General features: G+C 37.0%; 1 protein-coding gene across 1 annotated transcript in view; it reads left to right on the top strand.

Moving 5' to 3' along the window:
• The window catches only part of ERC2 (ELKS/RAB6-interacting/CAST family member 2), a 369,196-nt gene that overhangs the window by 30,496 nt on the left and 314,020 nt on the right, over window positions 1–24,680 (top strand). Inside the window, exon 2 of the mRNA XM_057373393.1 lies at window positions 7,073–7,489. Coding sequence (XP_057229376.1) covers window positions 7,073–7,489 — 417 coding nt within the window. The remainder of the gene's footprint in view (window positions 1–7,072; window positions 7,490–24,680) is intronic.

Raw genomic sequence — 24,680 nt, 5'->3', positions numbered from 1 at the left:
GTTTTTTTTTGGTATTTCTTACATTTTTTTAAAAAATAAAACAGAAAATTCAATCTATTCTAAATACACAGTGTAATATTTTGTTAGGCAACAACCCTTAGCTCATTGAGTTTTAAGTATTGTTTTCTACAGTGTTTCAAGAGCTTTGGGTTTGTCTGCAAATGTCTAAATGGAACATATTGAAAACCCTTGATAATGTACTATTACCTTCTGAAAGATAGTGATTATTACTTTAGGGGTATATTTATTGTGTTAAATCTTTTCTTATAGCAAAGTTTTAACAGCAGAGAAGGCAATCTCAAAAACAAAGGCTACCAGAAAACCACACAGTGCATCAGCAGAATTGAAAACTTWCTGTTCCCTCTAGATAAAAGGCTGAGGAGAGAACTGGAAGTCCATTTCATGAGAAAAAGAGAGCTAGGAATGATGTGCTGTTGTGCTTTTTGTTTTTCTTTTCATCTTGGATCTTTAGCAGTGGGGCTCGTGGGTGGGATCGATGAGGGAGTGGAGTTTTCTTTATTGTTTGGACAAGGCCTTGAGTGTTTTCTCACTTTGCTGGGATTATGTGAAACTCTGATGTTTCTGTTSTGTGATAGCAGTGACTCCTGGGATTAGCTGTAGGACAGGGATTCTGCTCACCTTTRGTAAACAATGAGTAGAATACAAATCCCAGGTATTGATTATGTACAGCCAAGCCCATGTGGGAAACTTTGTATGGGGAGGGTAAAGGTTTATCATCCCAAATGGTTTAAAAGCTTCCTTGGGGAACTTTAAGTGCTTCAGTTCTTAAAAAGGGCAGAAAGTTTTTATGCAGGCAATGAAAGAGTATCGGAGGAGCTGGAGTTCATGAGGAGATGGAGGATTTCTCACAGTATATAGTTACTTTATCTGATGAGAATAGTTTTTAAATATGAATGCCTAAGATTTATCTTTGTGTGTCCAGGACTTCTAAGCCGTGCATTGTTCTTACCTGGGTTGCTAATATTGCCAAGAGAATTATTGGGAAACAAGTAATAATCTGCTTTTCTTAAACTGACTTTTCCAGGCTTTGTTCAAATGCCATTTGTGTTTTCCTTCTGTTAAGTTGYAGTAAGTAATCTGGAAACAGATTCTTCCACATGTGTTCATATTGGTCAAAATATTTGTTACCGATGATTTTTCAGTCAACTGAACTACTATTTAGTGATTCTGGCACTCTCAGCATTTTTTTTCCAAAGGGAWGAGGTGAAAAAAAGGAGGCCAGTCTTGAAATAGCAGCATAATTGGACTGCTTGAAAGTTGCTGTAGTAAGGATCACTTAAATACAAACCCCTGCATTTTTCTGTGATACTGATTAAAGGTTTTAATAAAGCTCCTTTTTTTGATAACTRAAGACCTTGATTATTTTTGTTTTCCAACATGTATCTTTGCAGATTATCCATTTCAAGTCTTTGTTTGGCTTCTTACATTTGTTGAAGTCCCTTCTTCTTGACATTCTGGTTCTTATAATTACAGGCTACAAGATACAGCCCTTGGATTCTAAGCTCACAGTAAAAAAGGGAGTTGGGAAAGACATATATTTATAGATTTTTCCTTAAGAAAGAGGTGGAAAACTGCTACAGAATTTGCAGTACTAAAGCGTTTTAGCCTATGTGGGGATGCATTTTCATTCAGTGGCCTAAAGTTTTTAGACAATTCTTGTTTTTTACCAAAATMTTTTTGGTGAGATGACCCAGAGAAGCTGATTGGATAGTAATGAAGTCTGATAAGTCATATTAAACATACTGTCTGTATTAAGACCTGGAGATTCAAATGTGTATGACCAGATTCCTGATTTAACTTGCAAAGCACAGGATGAGGGACAAGCTTTAGGGGAGTGATAGAGCAGCATGGTGGGCACTTGACTGGTGATGGAGGAGGGAGAGGAGGAAAGGTTTGATCCAGAAGCTGAAGGAGGTGTTKGTCATCTGGAGCAACATCCCCAAGTCCTACTGCCCAGGAAGTGGCTGGGGATTGCCTGCTCATGGGACAGAGAGAGTAAATCTTCTGTTTTCCCTTGCTTCYGTGCATGGCCTTTAATTTTGTTTTATTAAACTGCCTTTACCTTGACCCACGAGGTTTATTGCATCTTATTCTCCACCCGCCCCCAGTCCTGCTGAGGAGGGGAGTGATAGGGTGGCTCGGTGGAGTCCCTGGCCTCCAGCCAAGGTCAGCCYACCACATCTGTGTTCAGAAATACAGATTTAAGTGTACGTGACAAGATTCCTTRTTTAACTTGCAAAGCACAGTGGTAAGGGCACACTTTATAGAATTTGACAAGACAGCAAATTTAAAGGCATAAAGAAAGAAAAAGTAAGGAAAGTCAGTGTAGACAAGAATTCTCCCTTTTTAAATACACTGTTACATCAGCCGTGTTACGCAAAAGCTCTCCCATCTCATGCTCAGAATTTTTGATGCTGAAAATTCATTGTGTGTGGTCAGAATCTCTTGTGATTCCTCACAAATGACATCTGTCTTCTTCTTTCACCTATTTCTCTCAGTCCTGTCTTATTCAAGCACAATTCTAGTCAACTGATTCTCTGTGGTGTTATTTCCATGCCAGATTTATGAATTGTGTAATAGGCAGATGAGAAAATGCTTGAGAGAATCCATTTCTTAATTTATGATAATGAAGAAAATATCTCAAATTCCCTTTTTTTCCTTTACAGAAGAAAATTAGGATTTGCATGTTTTTCTTTAACAATACTTGTAAATATTTGCAAGTCTAATGTTCATACTTCTTTCAGTAGCACAACTAAAGTTAACATACAAATTGATTTAGATGCAGTTCATTAGAAAGCTTAAAGTAGGCTGTTTCCTTTCAGTGATGGAGCCTCATACTGTGAAGACTTAAAATGGAACAGTGATAGATAAGGGAATAAATAAGGAGCCTTGATTTTAGAAAATGAGAGTGTGGTTGATAGGAGAATTTGCTGTTGTGTTTGCCCAGGTATTGTTCAGGTATAGCTGTAGCTTTCTGCAGTGTTCAGTTACACAGGAGGATTTTTTTGCCCAGTTTTCTGCAGCATTGTATACTTGCCCTTCTCAGGAAACTAGACTGGGTCAGCTGATTCAGCCCTGTCAATTTTGTATTTACTGGGATGGGAAAGAAGCTGAAGAATCAAGAGCTAAAATCCAGTGGGCTGTTCTTGAATATGTTCTTTGCTTTCAGTGGCAGTGTGACTGTGCAGAGCATGAGAAGCCGTGTACTTCTGTAGGTGGACTAACAGGTTTAAATCAGTGAGTTTCCTTGTGGATTCATTCCCCTCCACGGTTTGCTGCACGTCTGAGGCTGTGGGATGCTCTGAAAGTGCTGAGGCAGGTTGGTTCTCAGCAGGCAGTTCTGTTGGGAGTAGTTAGTTGGCACAGAGTAGAGGAACTTCCTTGCGTAGAATGTCAAGTGGAATCTGGGATAAGCCATTAATTAATCTTCTTTTTATAGTTTCGTTTCAATTTATGGGGCAATTCACAGTWCCATGGATTGCTTCTTGGAGCTGGGCTACTGAGAAGGATTGAAAAAGTTCTGAGAGAACTATTTATGTATTGTCAAAAATTGGCATTGAAATATTTCTGGTCCAAATGGTCCATTTTTAATAGAAATTATAAATAATGCGTTCTTGCGTGATTTTCAAAAAATCCCATAAAGTTCTGTCTGTAATGACAGCAGTGTGACAGATATTCACAGCACTCCTACTTTCCTTCCCCTGCAGTTAATTATACAATTTYTTTCCACCCTCACAACATTTGTTCTCTCCTTAGCTAGCTGCAGATACAAAAATCTGTGCCAGCACAAGTCTAAATCGGGTCCACCATGTTCTAAGTCTTGAAGGTGTACAAAAATGGATTCTTTTATGTCAAAGTAGCAGTAGTCTGCCACAGTTGAGGCTGTTAGTTTTAACGTAATTACAGAGAAGCAGCCAGAACTACTGTCATTCTTAGTGACTAAGGTGGRTTCTGGGTAGAGCCTAAGGACAGTGTGCACAGGCTGCTGGGGGCAGAAAAGGAACTAAACTCRCTTATCTAAACCAGAATTGCTGTTTGAGTCCTGATTTCTAATTATTTTTATGTTGATCCAAGAATTGTGTTTTTTTCAGTTTGCATTCGGAAGGTTTTCATGTTAGTGATGTGTGTATCAAGATTTTTATAGAYATAGACATTTGATATATAGAGAAGCTAGTTGACTTTGGAAAAAAACATTTATTTACAAATAAGATTTAGCATGAAGTAATAAATATTGTCTGATTTAACATTAGGAGGRTGTATTGTAAATCATTATTCAGATCAGGAAAAATTTATTTTKATTAYTTCTGGAGTACTGGTTATTGCTRAATATTTCTRTTGCTTAGCTGTATCACAGCAATAGAGAGAGGGTTCTTGGTCAARTGTGAGAAGTAGGACAGTGATTATGTGGGTGGTTAGGATTACATTTATTGTTAATGGAATGCCTAAATAATACAGTGCAGAATCCAAAGAACAACTCTATTATCTGTTTCAATGGATTATAGTATAATCAGGATATGGTCTTCCTGTGGAGTCACCAGCTTCATCCAGACCCCTCTTGCTGTCTRAAGTTCTCAGAGAAGTCTCAGTGCRGCTTGGTCCATTTAGCGTCAGGTTTTGGTCGATGAATTCTGTGTAAAGAGCTATAATTTAAGCASGTTCAGGTAGAAACATTCAGGTTCAGAGAGTCTGGCCTTGCAGCATTCTCAATAACAAAGCACCAATGTAGTTACTTTAGTGTTTCATTTCTGTGTTTGACCAGATCGTAACCCCCTTACTCACCCATCCATAAGGGGGGTGTTCTCTTTCTTTGTGCTGTCTGTACTCTACAGGCATCCATGCCAGAGAAGCTGCCTGTAACTTCAGGAGACAGTTTTGCCCGGCTGGCCTAGTCCTCAGCAGCATTTTATACAGTTTTGCAGGCTGATGTGCACCAAAGTCAATTGCAAACATCTCAGCTCCCCTTGTCTTTGGAATGTATTAATTCTGTGAACATAGCGTTCCACCTGGTGTGTTTTATCCTAGGGCACACYGTTTTGCTCTTCAGAGATGGTGAAAAGGGAGACAGGCGCTGTGTGTGTGTGTTTAGGACATGTGTGAAGACCCAGCTCTCTTTTGTCACTGTCACAGTGATGAAATAATTTTGGAACCAGAAGGTGTGGTCAGGCTTGGGGTCACAAACCCTTGGCCCATTAGTAGATTCAAAGTGGAGAAGCTGAGACATGTAGAGGAGTTTTAAGTTTATTGGAGCTTTTGAGCTTACACAGTTAATTAAAAAGATGATGAGATTAGGAAAAGATAAGAACTGCCATTAAATAAAAGCAGGGCTCTAAATGAGTGGCCTATGTTTGTATCCTCTCAGCTGAGKGTGTGCCTAATAAGATGCAAATAMTAAAAGAGTTAAGATCTGGACATAYATTACAATAGTGCTTATTTAATGATAGAACAGATTGGAAGAGTCTAACTGAATTCCAACACCAGCAGTTCTTTTTTTGCCATTTCAAATAACTGATAAAAGGCATAATTTCAAAAGGTTCGTTTCTTAAGGTTTTGAATTTTTCATTCAGTTTAAATGATTGCTATGATCTGGCAGATTTACATGTATTTGTGTAAAATGTGAAGGTAGTGTTGAAATGAAGTTATGTTGTTTGTTCGGTATCTGTTTTTTTGTTGCTTTTTTTGTGTGTGGTTTTTGTTGTTTTTCTTGTTTTTTGAATGTGGAGTTGCAGAACATCAATTAAACCAAAAAGGTCTGATGACATGCATTTAAGTCCCTGAATTCCTTCAATTAAATATCTTCTGGTACAGACKGAGTGATTTTTCAGGAATTAATATTTCTAAAAGCCCAGTATGCTGTGTAGGCAATGAATACAGGGAGAATCAAGAAGAAAAACAAATTGATACATAAATATATAATTTAAAGTGAACATCATAAACCATAGTAATTTAGGGTAATTATCTATATTCCAACCTTAACATGGGCAAAATGCATCTTGGTTTTGATCTGTGTTGAATAAGGAGTGCAAGATGTACCCCTGGAACACAGACAGACCCCTGTACTCAGATGTAGTAGAAATATTTTAGGRCAAGTTACAGTCTTCTGAAAAACTTAGAAGTGTGAAAGAAGAGTAATGTCCAGTAGAAATGTTGTAATTCACCATGAGACCGAATATTTCTAATATCTTTTTCTTTGTCATATCTATTGAGTAAAGTCTGTCTATAGGTTTATATGTTTGAGTATTGTGAATTTGTTGTTGCCTTTCTGTATAACTCAATAAAATTATTTTTTTCTGTTGAAGATACTTTTTGTTGAACTCAGTTCTTTCTGTTGAATCTCCTTTGCTTGCATCTGACCTTTGTTTATGTTGATTTTGCTTCATTTTTTCATTTACCATGCTGTTCAGTTTTTGGATGCCAGAAGAACAAAGGTTTGTCCACTATTTGCAGTAAATTTATTTTTCAAAATTCAGTATTGCTTACTGTGATWTTTTTTGTTTGCTTTTTAGAGATACAGTAATCCTGTTTACTAAACTTGTTCATAGCTTTAGCTGCCAAAATGCAAAAATGAAACCAACCAGCCCCAGCTCAGCTACTCCCAAAAGTCCCTTTTAATTCTAGTGAGGCCTTTGATTGACTTTACAAAACAGCAGCACTGTTGAGCACCATGAAGAGCAGATTCATCTTTAGTCTATGAAGTAATTTAGAAAACATGGAATACTGAGTCTTTGAGTTTTGTAGGGGTACACATTGATTATTCTAATGGATGTGTCACTGCCTAGTKTTTGGGTTTGTTGGTTTGCCTTTTGTTTCTATTTTATCTGTAGCTGACATTGTTTTGTGTCTGTGTGTGTTGTCTTCTTTTTTTTATTTTCTACAAGCACTTGAAAAATATCATTACAGATATTGTCACCTGCATTGATATTTTATAAGGTCATTTGATATCCTTTCATTACTAATCCTAATGACGTTTTGTAACAGCATACAACAAAAGTTTGATCAAATACTAATTCTRTATTCACATCCTAAATTGCTTTTTACTTTTTCTTTGTTGCAGCATCTGCAATTGACAATCCAGGCACTTCAAGATGAGCTTAGAACCCAGAGAGACCTTAACCATCTTCTCCAGCAAGAAAGTGGGAACCGAGGGGCTGAGCATTTTACCATTGAGCTCACAGAGGAGAATTTTCGAAGACTTCAGGCAGAACATGATAGACAAGCTAAGGAGCTCTTCCTGTTGAGAAAAACTCTAGAAGAAATGGAGCTTAGGATTGAAACACAAAAGCAAACACTAAATGCCAGAGATGAATCAATAAAAAAGCTTCTAGAGATGTTGCARAGTAAAGGTTTGCCTTCAAAAGGAATGGAAGACGACAATGAGAGAACTCGAAGGATGGCAGAGGCTGAATCTCAGGTTAATCATTTRGAAGTGATTTTAGATCAGAAGGAGAAGGAAAACATGCATCTTAGAGAGGTAATGGAAAACTTATTTATTCAAAATGCATACTTTTGTTAAAAATAGTCGTAATACTTATTGCACTTTTAGAAGCATTTTGTAGTGTATTGATCTGTTTCCTTTTTGTGCTCCAATTTTTTCATGAAAAGGATAGCATGCATTTGTTTTRTATCTGTAATAAGTCCACAGCAGGACTGTATGGCATTTGAGAGCAAGTATAAAAAAATATGGAGGAGAAGGAGATTTGGGGCTTATTGTTTCTGAAATGTTGCGTTGCAAAGTTTCTTTCTCCTTTTCTTTTGACAAAGTGTTATCTGGCAAGTGAAGACTAGACCTACTGAARAGGGAAGTGATGCCTGCTGCTGCTCTAACGAAAGAGTTATGAGTGCACGCTACCTTTGTGTGGGACTTTCATGCCTCTGGTGTTTGAAAAKAGTGTTTTGTAATTATTTGCCTTCYATWTAAACMAAGGCTTRTGCCTATRTGTATTTCTAATGTATTTTCACGTGGGGATGCTTCAGSTTTTTACATAAATATACCATAATGYKGTCACCTTAAAACACWGTRGTGATGGCTATASTTTGTGAGTATAGCCCATATTGATCCCACCGGCACCAGCTGCCCACATCATTTGTAAATGCATTTTTGGGGCTGGATTTGGGATGATTGGATTAGTACAATTGAAAGAAAATCTGGCCTGGTGTCAAGCCCATCTGCCCCTTTGGATCCCAGCAGTGTTATCGTGTGGCTGTCAGGCAAACAAGGCAGGGACAATCTTCCTCACAAAGACCCTGCTGAGGTGGGTGAGGATTGCAGGGAGGTACAGGCTGCACTCAGCAAGGGAATCAGATTAAATAGCTCTGGGTGCTTGGAAACTCAGCTGCAGTGCAGTCAGGCTGAGCTTCCACTTCACTGAAAACACCAATTTGCTTGACAGATCAAAGTGCAAATGAAATTAGTGCAAGAGCTTAAGAATTAGTGCTGGAGATTAAGAACAGCTATTTGCATCTAGAGACTGTGGTCAAAATATTTTCTTGTTTGTGAACCCTGATTTGGCTGTATACTGGACATGAGGAAATTTGAAGGAAGTTTCTAATGAGAATTTTATTCAAGGACGGTGAGAAATCAAGCTAGATTGAGCTTGAAAAGCAGGTAAAATGTAACTGTCGAGGTAATKCTCTTTGGCTTCCAATTTATTGATCAGTCCAAGAAATGCTGAAAGGGGATATTATCGCTACCTGTGGATTGTGCATGGTTCTCCTGTACTTAGACTGAATTAATTTATTGTTCCTTCCCTCAGTTATTCTCAGGGGTAGGGAAAATAGTTGTTTCTCCCTCAGTTTATATGAGAATACGGACGCTGTCTTTTGTCTGGTGTACTGCAACTACAGATTCGGATTTACTGCTTATGATATGCTCTCATACCTTGATAACTGGTCAAGGTTAAAAAATTTACTTGATTTGTTGCCTGGAATCTGTCCTAGCTAGATTGGCAGGAACTATCTAACGTTTTGGAGATTTTAGCTCACAATTTCCTTGTTTTTCTAAAAATCCAAGGCTTTGGGTGAAGTTTGTCTCTCCAGCTCTCTTTCTGTTGCATGGTATTTATAGGTTTTCAGTTTTATTTATTTTTTTGAATTTCTGCATATTTGAAGCTTGTTGTAGGGACCTTGGACGTATGATGTGTAGGCTGTGGGAGCTCTTTAGGAACAGAATATTTCAGTAGGTGCCTGTTTGTTTATCCAGGATTCTGGATTGGATTGTGCTGGTGGGCTCTTGGAAAACATTCTGAGATGCAAATTTTTTCTTTCGCTTTCTTGTTATAGAAAGTTGTCTRCATGCTTTGAAGTAACATCAGACATTATGTGGAGTTAAAAGTATTATGTATTTGTTAAAGGTCCAAATAGATCAACTTTTGATCTTTGTGTGTAGCCTGGAAAGTCCTTGTTCTGCAGTGCTCATTTGAATTGCTGTCACTGCTTTTAGTTCCTCCTCCTGCACAATGCAGGTTTTCAGTATGGTAAACCAGAGATTAATGTGTTGARTCTTCAGCAGTAGCCTCCCCAGTGGATTGATATTTTTATTTTCTTAACTAGTGTTTGTAMGTTTTCATTCCAGCTGTGTAAATCACCTTGCAGAGTTACTGAACTCTATTTTCCTCCTGAGAATACTTTCAAAGCTAGAATTTGGATATGATTTTAATGAATTTCMTTCATGAATCATTTAGTGTTCACTCAAATTGTGTTAATCTTTTTATACCTTTAAACAAAATATTTGTTGTTTTAGAGCATCACCTAAAATACTGTGCTTTCTTTATTTTTACAGGTTGGAGTATAGCTCAAGTGTTGAGTGTATTTTTGAGAAATTAGTACTGTGTCATGTGTAATGTTCTGTTTGATCAAATCTTGAATGCTTGTTTCTTCTTTTGAATTAGTTTGACTATTTTATTTCTGCCACTGCACTTGAAACTGTCTGCTCCAGGGGAGATTGAGAAGGAATTTCTTAATGGAAAGKGTTGTTCAACAATGGGTGAACAACTCAGGGAAGTGTTGGGGGTCACCATCCCTGGAGACATTCAAGAAATGACTGGATGTGGCACTCAGTGTCATGGTTTAATTGACAAGGTGGAATTTGTCAAATATTTTTTATGATTTTGGAGGTTTTCTCCAACCTTAGTGATTTGGTGACTCTCTGAAACTAGCTAAGGATGATAAAATTCTCTGTAGCATCATATGAAATTATTCAACAAACAGTTTTTATTAGTTTATCTTTACAGTGATAGCTTCTGCTGTAGTTTCCAGCAGAAACACTGCTGTCTATGGGAAAAAAGGTGAATGTGGTGTAAATTAGGTTGAATGTAGAAACAATAACTGAAGACTACTGGTCCTATACAGTGTCAACACTATATTAAAATGTAGTGTAGAGATGGACTTCTCATGWGCTCCTTGCTGTTGGTATTTAATTTAAAATTGCTTTCAATCTGGATTTTTCAGTTCTTGGAATCAAAGTGTGTACCAACCTAGCTGGAGAAAGGTTAAGTCTTATATATGTTTTGCTGAGCTTTTGACCGTGTTTTCCCCTAATGCAACCGTAACTTTCTTATGCTGTTCATTTGTTAGTGCTTTAAAACAGTGCAAAGCTGTTTATCTCTTTTGTTCATTCCCAGTCTTTCTGATAGCTCAACATTGTGCTGTAGAAAGCTGTTAATAACCTCTGGTGGGTGATATTTTGACCAAACCAGAGAATTAAACTACCATGTTGTGAGAGGAACTGAAGAACTGGTCTTGAAATACTGGGAATTAAGGACAACTGCTCTGACACACTCGCATCTCAAATGAGTGTCAGTTCTATCTCCCTGACCTGCACCCCCTGACCACTGGTCCTACTAGGAACTGAATAGTAAGRGAGGTGTTCTTTGTTATTCCTCAACTGCCTTTGCCTAGCTTGTAACTTCTTCAGAGTTCACTTAACCAGGTGGAGAGAAATAACTTCTTGTTGTCTTTAAGTCAATTAGTAATTTTCTGCCCATTTCATGTAAGATCACACATAACCAGAAAGAAATATCCTACTGTTCTGATTCAAAATGATTGGTTGAATGGCCAAGAAACATGCAAAAATTTCTCTTTTTTTAAGACACTGATTGCTTATTCCCCCCAACCCCCCCATCCTGTGACTAGCCTTACCAGAATTTTCTAACRTTGCTGCCTTTAAAGATCTGGAATTTCTCCAGGCTTTAGATTGTATTTCTTTGAGAAAGTACAGGCAAGAGTCATGGAATTGGCTGGTGTGCTAGAGGCAGAGAAATAACTCCAGAAAACAAAAATGTTATTTTTCTTAATTTGTTTCCAYATTCTTAGCAGATACAGTATGACTAACCTTGCTGGGTTGACTCCATGGCCCTCAAAGATTCCGCCTTTCTGCAGTGTGGAGTCACTGCATCTTTAAACTTTCACAGAGGCAAACTTGTGGTGACAGTTTTACTCAAGCTTTGTGTTTGAAGGTCACAAACAATGGCAAATGWGAGGCCCATTACAGAGCAGGAGGAGGAGAAGAAAGCTGGAGTTGGAATCCTGCTCTTACAGGAATAGCAAAGAATGTCAGTGTCGGCAAGGTTCACTAAAATGTTGGGAAATAAGCTATRCAAAAAATGGGGTTAGATTTCTTTCCAAGTGTCAAGGAATTTAAAATCTAGGCAATAAGCTTTCACAAGGATAGCTGAATTCCCAGTTTAGTTATAGCAAAAGTTTTCTTAGTTCCTTATTCACAAAGCAAGAGAGAAAAAATGTGTTTCTGCTTCAGTTTGGAGATGCAGCTTCTTAAGAGAATGTTGAGCTCTYTTTCATGCTTTCTGAGAATTTCTGTCCAGTTTGCCCTCAGTTTTCCATCATTGAGTTAGACTGCATCACATGCCTTTAAGGAACTAAAACAGCTCAATATTTTTGTTAGCGTTTTTCAAAGGTAGCTGAAATTTATTGTTATTTTCTGAAAAATGAAAAAAATTAATAACTTTTGCTTTGATWAGGAAATTAATGTATCCTGCAGGGAACAAAGTGGTCTTGGCAAGTAGACTTAAGAAAAAGGGCAYTCTTGGTCTGGATAGTCTCCCAGTAACTCTGTTAGTGGTTTAAAATCTGTCTTGAAGCCATAATGTCATACTATGGCATTCTTCAGAATTAAATACCATGAAGATCACTAAATTTACATTCCTGTCAGAAAACACAAGATGCCTGCCTTAAAGTTCTTAAATTGGTTATCACATGTCTCTTCTAGAATTTTAAATAAACATTTTTTTCTCTATAACTTTGGGAGAATTGAAGGTAATATCGGGATTTTATCATGTGGAAATCTAGCACAGATGTTTGGTATTACTTTTTTTTAAACATAGTGACCACACATTATTTACCCTAAGTACCATTAAGTATTTTTTTATTATTGCTATTAAAAACTTGCCTAAGGCAAAGTCCCACTAAGTCTCTAGTGAAGTCAAATGTTAAAATTCCAGCAAGCATTTTATTATATGTACATACACGTATATTACACGTGCCCTCTATGTACAACATACAATTTCACTAAAACAAATTCTGAGATCATACAGGATTTTATGTACACATTTTAACTCTTATCTTACGTGTATTCTTAAAATAATGTTGCTGCTYATGGCTTAAAGCTACAGCTTTTTTATATTTAGTAGAAAGAAGCACAACACCACATCTTTATTATAATTTAAAGTTTACTTTTAAACTTTCAAGGGTTTTTTAAAAACTTTGCTCTATCTTTGAACTCAGCTTGGTCAAATAATGAAGGCTGCTGATAGGATTTGAACTGCCATCATGAATTAGTTATTGCATGTTTTTAAAGTTATTAATGGAGCAAAGTTCCTTCTTCCACTGTGAATAGAACAGATGCCTTGCAGACTTTTGGTGTTTACTGTAAATGTCTTACACTGGAGCCAGTAGTAATTTACTAAGGAAATGCTTTATCGACACCAAACGTTTCTGCCCTGAAGTTTGTTACACAGATTAACAACCATTTTATACTGAGCTTTTTTATTAGGTTCATTTGTGCCTCTTTCCTTTTATTTCTCCTGGCTCAACTCAAAATATTAATCTTATCAATTGCTRTAAAGACTATTACTTTCTATCAAAATATCAATAGTAATATGTGTTTTTAAGGTGACCCCTTAAGTGTACAGAAGGACTCTGCRGTGTTGGCAGTCACTGGAGGCATGAGAAAGTAGACAGAACCTGATTATGCTCTAGAGAACAGTTGTTACTTCTAACACAGCCYATTCAGATTTTGCTGTGCCCTGTGATATTCTTGCCAGGATGCTTGGTTGCAATAGTTTTAGTWAGTCCATGAAGGATTAGAAAGCTTTGTTCATTTAGAAATCAGTTTCTTTAAAACCAGGATTGACCTCCATGACATCACCACGAGTAGTTTGGAATCTCATACRTGAGAAAGCTGTCTCACAGTAGCAAATAAGAAATTATTTTTGGAAGGGAGAAAGATCAGGTTTATGAATTAGCTGTATTTCTGTACCTTTCCATGTGTGGAACATGATAAGTATTGATCCTGCCAGCATTCCTGGAAAGCAAATCCTTTAGGAGGCCATTGGGGGACTGGCTTGAATTGCTGTATTTCAAGTATTGTTTCCAGGTGTGAAATAGTCTTTGCAGGATTGTTTGCGCAGGTCACATGTTTACTACTTTCYGGTTGGCTGTCAATTTTAGAGAAAGCCCCCATGAAATAGAAAAAAATTATCAGTTTCGGTTTCTATGATAGGTTTTGTTTTCTTTGATATTCCCTGTACTGTAAACATGTTGCTATTAATTTCTGTGCCAATAACTTCATTATTCTATAATGTAATTRACTTTCTCCATCATCCTGACATTTTTCACATGAATGACTGTAGCTTATGTAAGTGACTCTCTGCTCTGATGTGTATTTTCTCAGAATCAGAACTGAATTTGCAGGGAAGGGGAGGGTTGGTTACTCTCCAATTCCAAYGTACAATTTTCTGATTTGACCCTCTGTGTTAGTTGGGACTCCTTGGTCTTGGGAAACATTCAGCCTTGTTCCTGGACTGGAAATCCACATATTGTCACACGAGCTGGAGTTCCAGAAAACTGCAACAGGCCGATCTCCTGCCAGAGCTTATGTATGTATATATTTGTTTGTATATATGAACATATCTTTTTCTTTGCAAAGACACAAAGAGTCAAAGGAGGAAAACGTGTTTTTTCATCTTTAGAAAAGCCACTCCTCCCTCCCCCCACCCCCCAGCCTGCTAAAARAGAACAGTTTTTCATTTGCTAAATTTTGTCCTTGTACAAGTCTTAAACAAAATGAGTTTTGTCTTGGTATGTGCTGGCTCATTTTAGTAATAAAAGTRGAAGTTTTATTGTAGGCAGTAGAACATGGCTAATAAACCCTTCCTAAAGTTTCGCCTAAAACTCAGCTTCATGAAGGAAGASTGTAATGTTAGATGAAACTATTTAACAAAACAATATTTTTCACTTAGTGAATAGTTGATAATATCCTAATTTTTATAGAGATAGTTATTGCTTATAACTATAATATAATTGTGAGGCAATGCTTGACAGTTTGAGCCTGGTATTCCAACACAATTTAGGGCTCTCAACACATTCATGCGCAAATACAAAATTTGATAATGGCTATAAATATATTAGATCTCACTGTAAAGATTTGGCTAAAATACTGATTAATAACCCTGATGTGCTCTAAAAGACATATCCACATTTTTGGTGGATATGTTTGAAAGCACTGAGGACAAAATTTTGTTTGTGCGTTTTATTTTTTTTTCATTTTTTTGAGTCAAATGAGGTCAGTGGGATTGAGTGATTTAAGTGGACTAGGATTAGATTTGAGAGAATAAATGAATCCAGACGTGGTCACTGCTGAGCTACACCATTGGAAGGAAATAGTTTGCTGTAGCTTTTCYGTAGGTGAAGCCAATGTCTTCACCTGCTTTGTTTATCCACATTTGTCAGCACATCATCTTCCCCCTGAAACATAAACCTGTACAAAACAAATGAAACAACACCAATTTTTTAGAGCCATTTATGTATAATGAGTATATTTAGAATAGTTTCTGGTTCTGTATGTTCTTTATTGCCCTRCTTTTTTCATTATTTACTAGAATATTTTGTTTTCTCCTAGACCTGTGATACTGGAAGATTTTGTACATAGTGCAAGTTCCATTGATATAACTTAAAAAGAGAAATAATCTAATAATTGACAGAGAGAAATGCTTAGGCAGCTAATGGCTGTACTTGGTAATTGCAAACAGGTTCTCAGTGGTGTTTCACTACTCCATTAACAAAGCTCTGTGCTGCCATTGCACTGCAATGTTGTCTCACTAATTCACTTCAAATCAGTATTTCTTGTAAATAAATGGGGCCGGTAAAGAGCCGTTTGTTAAAGGGAATGTTCTTCATGTACCTTTCTCCTTAAAATCTGCATTTTGGATAATGCATTATTTCCATTTGCTAAGAGATAATTAATTGCCAGTTATATCTTTTTGTAGTCACACTGCTTTAATTGGCTTTGACTCTTACACATTTGATTTCCCTGAATATTAATTTCCTTGCAAAAGTATGTAGCTCTTCGGTTTTAGATTTACTACAACAAATATAATCTGAAATGTGTGGGTTTATTTTCTTTAGTTCATTGTCTCAAAACATTGGAAAAAATATTTCATGAATACAGGATCTTTAGAAGGAGAACTTTGGGAATTTTTCAGTTCATGAGATCCTTTCAGCAAGTTCCTCCAAATACTGAGTTAGTTAAATTTCTGCTTTTTCATTATCAGCTGATTTTTTGCAATGATTATTAACTAAAGCTCAGCTCAAATGCTGAGCAAGAAATAGTGCATTGATTACTAGGTATTTGAAAGTATGGGGAAAAATGTGGGGCCCTAAATAATTSCTAAAAATCAGCCAGTAGCTAACTTGATAGATTTGCATCCTTCATGTAAAGCATGAAGACACTAGATGGCTCTGTTGAACGAGGATTATGTTTCAGTCTTGTTCTCACAGACGATCTCACCCTGTTTGTTATTTTTCATTGCTCATTTTACAATGGTAGAACTTGAAGCCAATGCAGAGACAATTCCACATAAGTTTTATTTTGGTCTGTGATTCAAATGCACTTTAGGACATCTCCATCTAAGAACCGAAGCGAGGAGACCGAAAAGGATACTTCAGCTTTCTGCAGAAAATTAGGAATGCAATCTGAAGGTATTGCTGGAATTYGGGCCCAGTGTGTTAGTCAAGGTTTATAATTTAATTTATAAAAGCGAAAGAGCAAGCTTATGTGTCACTTTCCTCTTTGAATGAGTTGGAATCTCACCATATCTGCTCTGATGCTGAACTGCCAGAACACATCTGAAAGYGCATTGGGGAGGCAGCAGTGCTCGTTTCAGGGCTTAGCAACTTCTCAGCAGTGCTGAGTTAAACCACAGCCCCTCGCAGCTTGGGGCACCTGGGACACCATGGGCGTGCCCATGGCTCTGGCATCCTGTGTTTTGCTATCTGGGAAAGAAGCTGTCATTTAAAAAAGCAGTATTTTTCACAAACTCATCAGTCTTCTTAAGAAACACAGGCAATGTCATTGCTGATGTTTTCTTCTTGCCCAAAKAGGAATTCATGAAGCTTTCTTGCTATTTACATTTTCATAAGTGATTGTGCAGGTGTCAGGTAGATGAGAACACCCACTATACTCTGTGCTCAATTGTTGTCTTTTCTGTCATCTACTGAACGTCTGTTTTGATGAASAATTCCAGTATCCTTGGGGAATTACCATGCTGATCATTCCCWGAGTTGTAAGGAATTCATTCTCCTTTTTTCCTCAAATGGAAGATGCCTCTGCAGGTTTCCATARCTTGGACAATATAATGATGAACAAACTTGTGGTGGAGAATTTTTCTGATTTTGTAGTGCAGTTAGACACATGCCACAAACAACGTTTTCCTCTTGTAGAGCTTTCTCACAAAGGAAGTAGAATCTATATTCTGTTTAAAAACGTACCATTGTAGCACAGGAGGAAGGATTTTTATTGCAGATGCATTGTTATCCCAACAAAAATGTTGGTCTGCTTCAGAGCCTTGGTGGACTGAACACCTGCACGTTTCAGAGCCAGAGCAATCAATTTGTTCTCAGTCCTGATCTGCCTGGAGAGAGCAATTTTCAACTCTCAACTTGAAAATGACATATTTTCACATAGGAGGACATGTGGCAGAGAAAAGATTTTCTGCTGATAACAAGTTTCAGGMACCATTATCAAAATAATGTTACCTTTCAGCCTCTCAACAGTACTGAGTGTTTACAGAGGTCTTGGCAGTGCTCACTCCCCATCTGCACCATTAAGGCACAGGATCATTGGCCAGAGAAAGAAATTCTTACCCAGAGATTGGGAACAGACAAGCATAGTCCCACAGCAAAGAAAGTTCATTTTAACACCAAYTCAAATAATAGAATTTGTTAAAACAATGGGGCTTCAGGATGGTAAAATAGAGCTTCTGGAAGGATTCCAGATCAGGGCTACTTTGATCATTTGTTTCCTCTGTGTCCTTCAGTGGGAGAGGTTCCTTGTCTCTGTCACARCTATCTGGAAGCTTGGTGCAACATGCAAAATTTTTATTTAATTTTACTAACAATTTTTTCTGAATAGCTTGCATTCCAGCAAAGTCTTRAAAAATACTGGTTTAAATATCCAGAAAACCTCAGTGGTTTTTGTGTCTGAAAGAAAAAATAGTGTTTAAAATTTTCATATAAGCTTCTCTTTTTATTTCTTTGAATAGAATTTATGAATATATTATTAGCAAGCTGAATATTCCCAGTATATGAATTTATGGTGGTTGAACTTCCCAAGACTCCTTCACTCAGTCTTGTGGAGCTTTACTCTAATGTCAAATGTATTTGAATATTTCCTATGATCCCTTCCTGCTAGAATCACTGGGCAGTAATTACACAGATTAACCTCATAAATAAAGGAAAGTGTAGGCTGTGCAATTACAAATGGCAAGCAAGCAGGGTTTGGAGCTGGTATGTGCATCATGATGTTGTGATATTTGTGAAATGCTTACCAGTTATTTACAAAATGCTGACAGTTTCAGCAATAGCTCTCCTGGGAAGAGGAGCAAAAGAGCTGGCTTTAACATATTTAGTTTGCTAGCTAAAGGAGTGATAAGCTTTTTTTTGATATTTACTGTAGAAAAGTAAAATTTAGGAAATTTAGTGCATGAAGGAATTTATGAAGGAAGCTTGTTTTGTCAGATTGAAAAAGGTTTTACACATGATTTGAAYAATTGCATCTGCTATTATGACAGTTCAATTTATTTGACTGTGTTCCGTCCAGGTCAAAATGATGTATTGTAAACTTGGCAGTCTTYAGTGTTTGACTGGACTGCTGCAACGTGAGGTTGCAGTGACTCACACATTTGTGAAAGACCTGCAAGAATTCTCTTTCTGTGAGAGCATCCTCCCCTTCTTTTTCAGAGCTGAGTTAAATATTCCAGACCTAAGGTATTGAAGTTCTTTGTCTACCATCCGTTTTCCATTTCATTTTGAAGGAGGAATTACTTCAGTCATAAAAGTATCAGCCAGTATCAGGATGAAACAATTGAGACTTTTCTGTGAGACTTTTGGCCCACTTTGGTGTTTACTGTGTGTCATTATGATGTGATTCTGATGAAGCCATATTCAAAACTTTTGCCCAAGATAAGTTTCAGAATTAATGTTTAATCAGGTTATACGCTAACCTGTATTATTTTTAAGACACATTGAAATAATGAAWAAACTACAATGGCACTTTTAGATAYCAGAAAARCCTTTTTATGTGAAGKTTTGGAGCTCTTYTYCCCCAAACTGTTAGTCCTAAGGACAACTTAAAAATGTGACTGTTCCTCTGAATACTCCCTGAATACCTGTAAGCTATCTGTCTCTGAATATATTCAGAACTTTTCTTTGCTGAGGTGTTACATGGTGCGTGGGATCCACTGTGAAGGAAACACAAGGACAAGCAGCTCGGAGAAAGTGAAGTTTACCAGCTGGTCTGTCCTCTGGATTTCTTTGAGATACTTTGACCCTTTCTGTATTCAACTTCACTCTGCCCTCCCCTMTCCTGTGTGTTTGGGGCACAGAGAGCAGCAGGTGATGCCCTGTTGTTCCACCTTTGGTGCTGGCAGTGCAGGCACAGTGGCAGCTGCGGTGACTGTCACCGCTGTCACTGCTGCCTCTCACACTGCCTGCACCTCAGTTATTCCCCAGCCTCCAATCCAGAGAGCAGTTGTTGGGAAGGACAGCTGTATTTATAATCGGATAAATACAGACATCACACACGAGATCCGTGTGCTGTACAGGCTGTGAATCGCTGTTTTCCAAGTGAATTTCCTGGCTATAGGAATACAGTGTTCAGTGTAAGTAATATACCACATATAGCATCTTATATAAAGTGATATTTATGGTATTAAGGGATCTGTGAAAGTGTTTTGGGGGGTGATTGGTATTAGCTCTTTTGCACAATAGGAGTACTCTGTGAAATGTCTCATAAAAAAGATGGATTCTGAAGACAGCCAAATGTTCTTTTAAAGATATTTTAAACAAGTTTCTTTTTTTCCCTATGTAAATTGAAACTTGTCTTTACTGTATCCATAAGCATTTTTTATAAGTTTGAGAAACTGATAATACCAACGCCTCTGTCATGAATGTTTCTAAATGCAGAAGTAATTTTTCTATAGTGACACAAATTTATATAAATTAAAAAATTGACCCTTCCTGTGAAGGAGAGGCAATAAATACACAGAGTATATTGAAACTGTGGAGTCTCTTACAGAACACCTGGAAGTTGTGGAGATACACTGTAGAAAATAGATTTTTTTTTTTTAATGCTTTCTGAGTGAACATCCAGTCAAAAGCTTGGTAGGAAAAGGAAATATCTTTATAAGTTTTCATTGTATTCACAGATGTGTTAAACCAGTTTATTGAAGGAGTGGATTTATGCACTCTGGTACCTGAACAAAGTAGTCTGTATTGGTATAATTCAATGTGATGACAGAAATGGAAGTCATTAYTACATTACACTTGTATTTCTCTTTGCTGGCAAGTTCCTGAAGAACAGGAGATTTTAGATGTTGTCGCACTCAGAGACAGTCTCACCTAACCTGGAAACCAGCAAGATAAAAAAGCAGGAAATGACCAGTAAAGAACAAAGTTCTTTGGGATTTTCAGGGACTGGTTGGGGATTTCTTGAAAAGAAACTGAGTTAATGATTGATCACAGAGGAAGTAGTGAAAGTAATGAGGTGTCATTAATTTTTCATAATTATCAACACTATAGGTGATAACTGGAAGCAATATATTGCTTTGTCTTGAAAGCACATGTCATTGTACTGCAGCAGCTGAGCAAAAATACAGTGTGCTTATATATAGATCTGTTAATCTTGTCTAATTTAATGCACTGAGAAACCAAATCTAAGTTTTTTGTCTATTTTCTCAGTTGGGGTTAAATGAGCAAGCAATTCTTTGACTTTTTAGTGAAAGTCTGTCTTGCTTTAAGTGTTAAAGCACTGAATTAAAAGATGGTTTTAAACTTTTTATTTTTTAGTAGCACATGGGCTGTTATAGTGCAGGCTATGATTTATTTATTTTTTTACTTGGCCATCTGTTAATGTTCTATTGCTTCATRGCAAGGAAAAAAARRRGRAARGRMAAAAAATATCAGAAAGTAACTGAGAAGAGTCTTAAACTGCAGCTTGGTGAGTGGTATGTGAAAAATACCAGTTCTTCACTGACTTTTGGACAGTGTGGACATTATCATAATAGATGAAGAATAGCTTTGGAGCTAAGGAGTTAGTCCTGAGGATATTTTGGGGCTTTATGCTTTTTTTTCCATCTCTGCTATTGTGTTCCAAAATAGTGAAAAGTTGTTTTTCTGCTTTTGCTCAGACATTTGCAGTGTGCTAGATATTGAAGGAAAACATAATTTGACAAATACATACCTTTCCAGAATAAAGTAATTTTAATTATGTTATGGACGTCACAAAACTTTTAAGGGTCTGTTCATTAACATAGGAGCTGGTTTTTATTTTGCTTTGGAGGGAGAAATATGAAGATCAAAACTACAAAAGTCTGTAATATGTTTGMTATATTGTCCTAGAGATCACAATGGTTTTACAGAACTATTTCTATAGTCCATTAGGCTGTAGTATTGCTCTTTCATAATTTGTATTACTGCAATGCATTGTTTAGTTCATGCACACCACGTTTAGTCAATAAACAAACATCCAGGGCATGTGGAAAGTTCATTTTCTGGAGGTTTTGGAAAAATCTAATTATATGAGATAATGTGTTACGGTAATGCAAAAGCTAAAGTATAAAATACGCTCACTTGTAACCTGAGCAGTGCCCAGACTGCTTTCTGTTAAATGTTTTCTGTTGGAAATTACTGGCATTAAAATCTCAGCAGTTTTTTTCTGATGAAGGAAAACCCTTTGAACGATGCTGTTATTATGGTTTTACTTAAAGTCTTGACAAAATCTAATTTTGTAACTTAGAATATTCAAGATGCTTTGTTTTCCTGTAATATTACCAGTGGAGTGGTCTGAGAAGTAGAAGTGAGATGTACCTGGTCCAGATTTTGCTTGGCTTCTTTGAATAGGCTCTGGTGTTATTTGGAACTTAATTGGATATGATCTTAATTTCTTTATGCTTGAAGGACACTGAGAAAAATTTGAGAARTAAATTTGAGAAAATGAAGACAGAACAAGAAGGGTTCGTGGCCTGAACCTTAGAAGCCCCATGAGCTTCATGTGTATTCATGTGAAAATACAGCATTTGTGCTTTGATAATGTGCAAAAACTGGGGGGAGAGTTCTGTTTGTGGTGCCTCATTGTACCATGAGACTTTTAGTCCTCAGACTCCACTGAAATGGTAAATATTTTTTACTTAGCAGCTTGGGATTTTCAAGAATTAAGGGAGAGAAAAGTCAGCAGCTTTCCAACAGTTTGACAGAAGCTCTGCATTCAGCCAACGTTGTGTTTCCCGGGTGGATATTTCACCATGTCCAGCCCTAGTGAAGGTGGTCAGTACAAGTGTCTTGGAGCTGCTGGAGAATGGAAGAGCAGAATAAACTCTGAGCRTCCTCATTAAACTGAGTTATGAGTGAAATACCAGGGAATGTTCTGTAATTCAGACATATGTTATGCTTGCGCAGACACTTTGTGTTTAGTGCTGGCAATATTAGAGGCTCTGCTGAGCATGTGTGGGAAGGAGGTGATGGACAACTGCAGCTCCTTCCTCTRTTGCTGGGAAGTTTGCATGGAAATGTTTTATTCTGAGCACCTATGCTTAAAAATTACAGTGAATCTCTGTAGGACTTAACTTTTTAGATATCCCACCTTTCAGCAATGAGAATRTGCAGGTCTTTTGGTTTCTGTTTGAGTTTCTCAGATTCTGAAGTCACCCRTTGAATAGTGAGAGAAGCCCACGAGGTTATCTGTGTAAGTTGTGTTATCTGGARGATAATTTGCCTGTTGTACCCAGCTCTTGCTGCTGTGTCTGAGTAGCTCTTCCTCTGTTCTTCAGGCCTTACCCCGAGGCACTGTCTCTTCTCATTCAAGCGTGAATGTTCTGGTCCACTGTCACCTCAATCCATATTTAATGACCTTATAGAGCTAATCTAATAATAGAAGTACAGAGTCTGCTTTTTCTGCAGCTGGTATCTGCAGATAAAACAAACTTTTACAATTCAAATGGGTATAGGTAAATAAAGATTAACAGYCAAATATGGATTTAAACATCTATATTTAGATGTTGGTAATTGAGCATAACCATGTTTAAACACTGTACCTAGAACATTTGTTGTGCRGCTCTTGGAAACCCATATAACCATCAGGAAAAACCTACCTCATGAGTAAGGCTGGAAAGTGTTAAKTAATTTAAGGTAAAAATAATTCATATGTATCTTAATTATAGGAAAAAAAACCCACCCCAAAACAACACAACAATCAACCCCCTGGGAAATGTGTAAGAAAAACAGCAATGTGTCAAACCTTATCTTTAATTTGAACTTCCAAAGTATTGTTTATTGTGAATAAACAATTGTAAAGTAATTGTTTGTAGCTGGCTAAGCTGTGATAATTGAGCTGAATTTCCAAGAAATGTTTTTGGAGAGCTGTTCTAACAGAAATTCTGTAGCATTTAATATTGCTGAAGAAGAGAGGTAAAAATACTGCGATTCAGTTTTTCCTCCTATAGATAGGAAAGAGAACYAACAAGTTAAATGAAATTTTTGACTATATTCAGATCCATTTCCTGAGGAAGAAAACCCTCATTAACTTGATTATTTCTCATTTAGTGAACCAGTCAATTATTAATTCAAAAGAAACCCATAAAATGGTACCTATTCTGTATATAGGGATTGTTCTGTATGCATRCATCTGCAGCTGGGGAGAACATCAGGGTGTAGCAGAAGAACTAAAGGGGGGCCCTCAGGGTGGCCCATTCCTTCCGGTGAACCACCCAAGTCCTACCAGCCTTTCTGGGGTAAGTTTGCTCCAGTGAAYGGATTATTTGTCAGTCACATTCATATTTATGTTTGTGATCACACAGCTAACAATTTGTGCATGTACGTGGGAATATTTTTGTTTTATATTTTTTTGTTTTAGTTTACTTTATCATTATATTTTAATTTCTCATTTTACCTTTTGTTTTAAGGGGTTGGATAATGATAGGAGCTACAACTCAATTTAGGACTCTTTTTCCCTTTTCCTGTTTTGCAGATACTTAACATCTGATAGGAAATGCATTGCATGGGAAGAAGGTCAGAAAAAGAAATTGATGGTTCCAACATGAAAGGCTAAATTGAGGCAGGTAATGATGTGGTTCCTTGGCTTGTAGTTCTGCCCATTTGATATGAGGCCTATAGAGTTGCTGCTTCTTAGAATGCTGCGTGCTAAATCTTAATGAAATACAGAATCATAATCTTTTTACCTAATTGCTCTGTAAAAAAATAAATCACCATTGTACTATTCTTTCTCTTAGATCACCTCTGTGATGAGATCATCTTGTGTACCATCATTTTCCTCCTAGAAAACATGAACWGTAAGAGGATCAGAAGAAGCCTGCAAAAAGGATTACATTGCAGTCATTTCTTTCTATGAAAATATGTCTTTATGTTGTAAACTGTTCTAAAGAAAATGCTGTTATCCAAATGCAATAAGACAAGAGTTTACAATAAAAGTATATAAAACGTAGTTATTTTTAAGTATGTTTTTATTACGAGTGCAAAGAAACCTTGGCATYAGGTTTTTCACAGAATAATGCACTTCCAAAAGTGCTTACAGAGATGGTGGTGTGGAGGACTTGAGAAGTGAAAGAGACAARTGCAAGTAAAAGATCTGACTTAGAATGGTGCTTTATTGTTGGCGTGTTTGCTACTAAATGAAAATATTTGATCTATTTCCATTTTATTACTTCTAAAACACTAAGATCCTCAGAGTGTCTCGTTATGATTAACAGATTTGAATATGATTTAATCTGCATTGATTGTGCTGCAGTGATGTATGTCACTGKCTAGAATTACACTTGTGCTGATGTAGATAAGGAAAGAGTCAAACTGTTGGTTCAGAGATCTGCTGAGAGCTRAAATTCAGCCCTGAAATCCAGTTTTCTGAAAAATGGCACGGAGCA

The sequence above is a fragment of the Malurus melanocephalus genome, unplaced genomic scaffold (genome assembly GCF_030028575.1).
Source record: "Malurus melanocephalus ecotype Western Australia unplaced genomic scaffold, MMel_1.1 scaffold_196, whole genome shotgun sequence".
Classification (NCBI taxonomy): Eukaryota; Metazoa; Chordata; class Aves; order Passeriformes; family Maluridae; genus Malurus; species Malurus melanocephalus.
The sequence above is the reverse complement of the archived record's forward strand: the minus strand, read 5'-3'. Positions and strand labels throughout refer to the sequence as shown.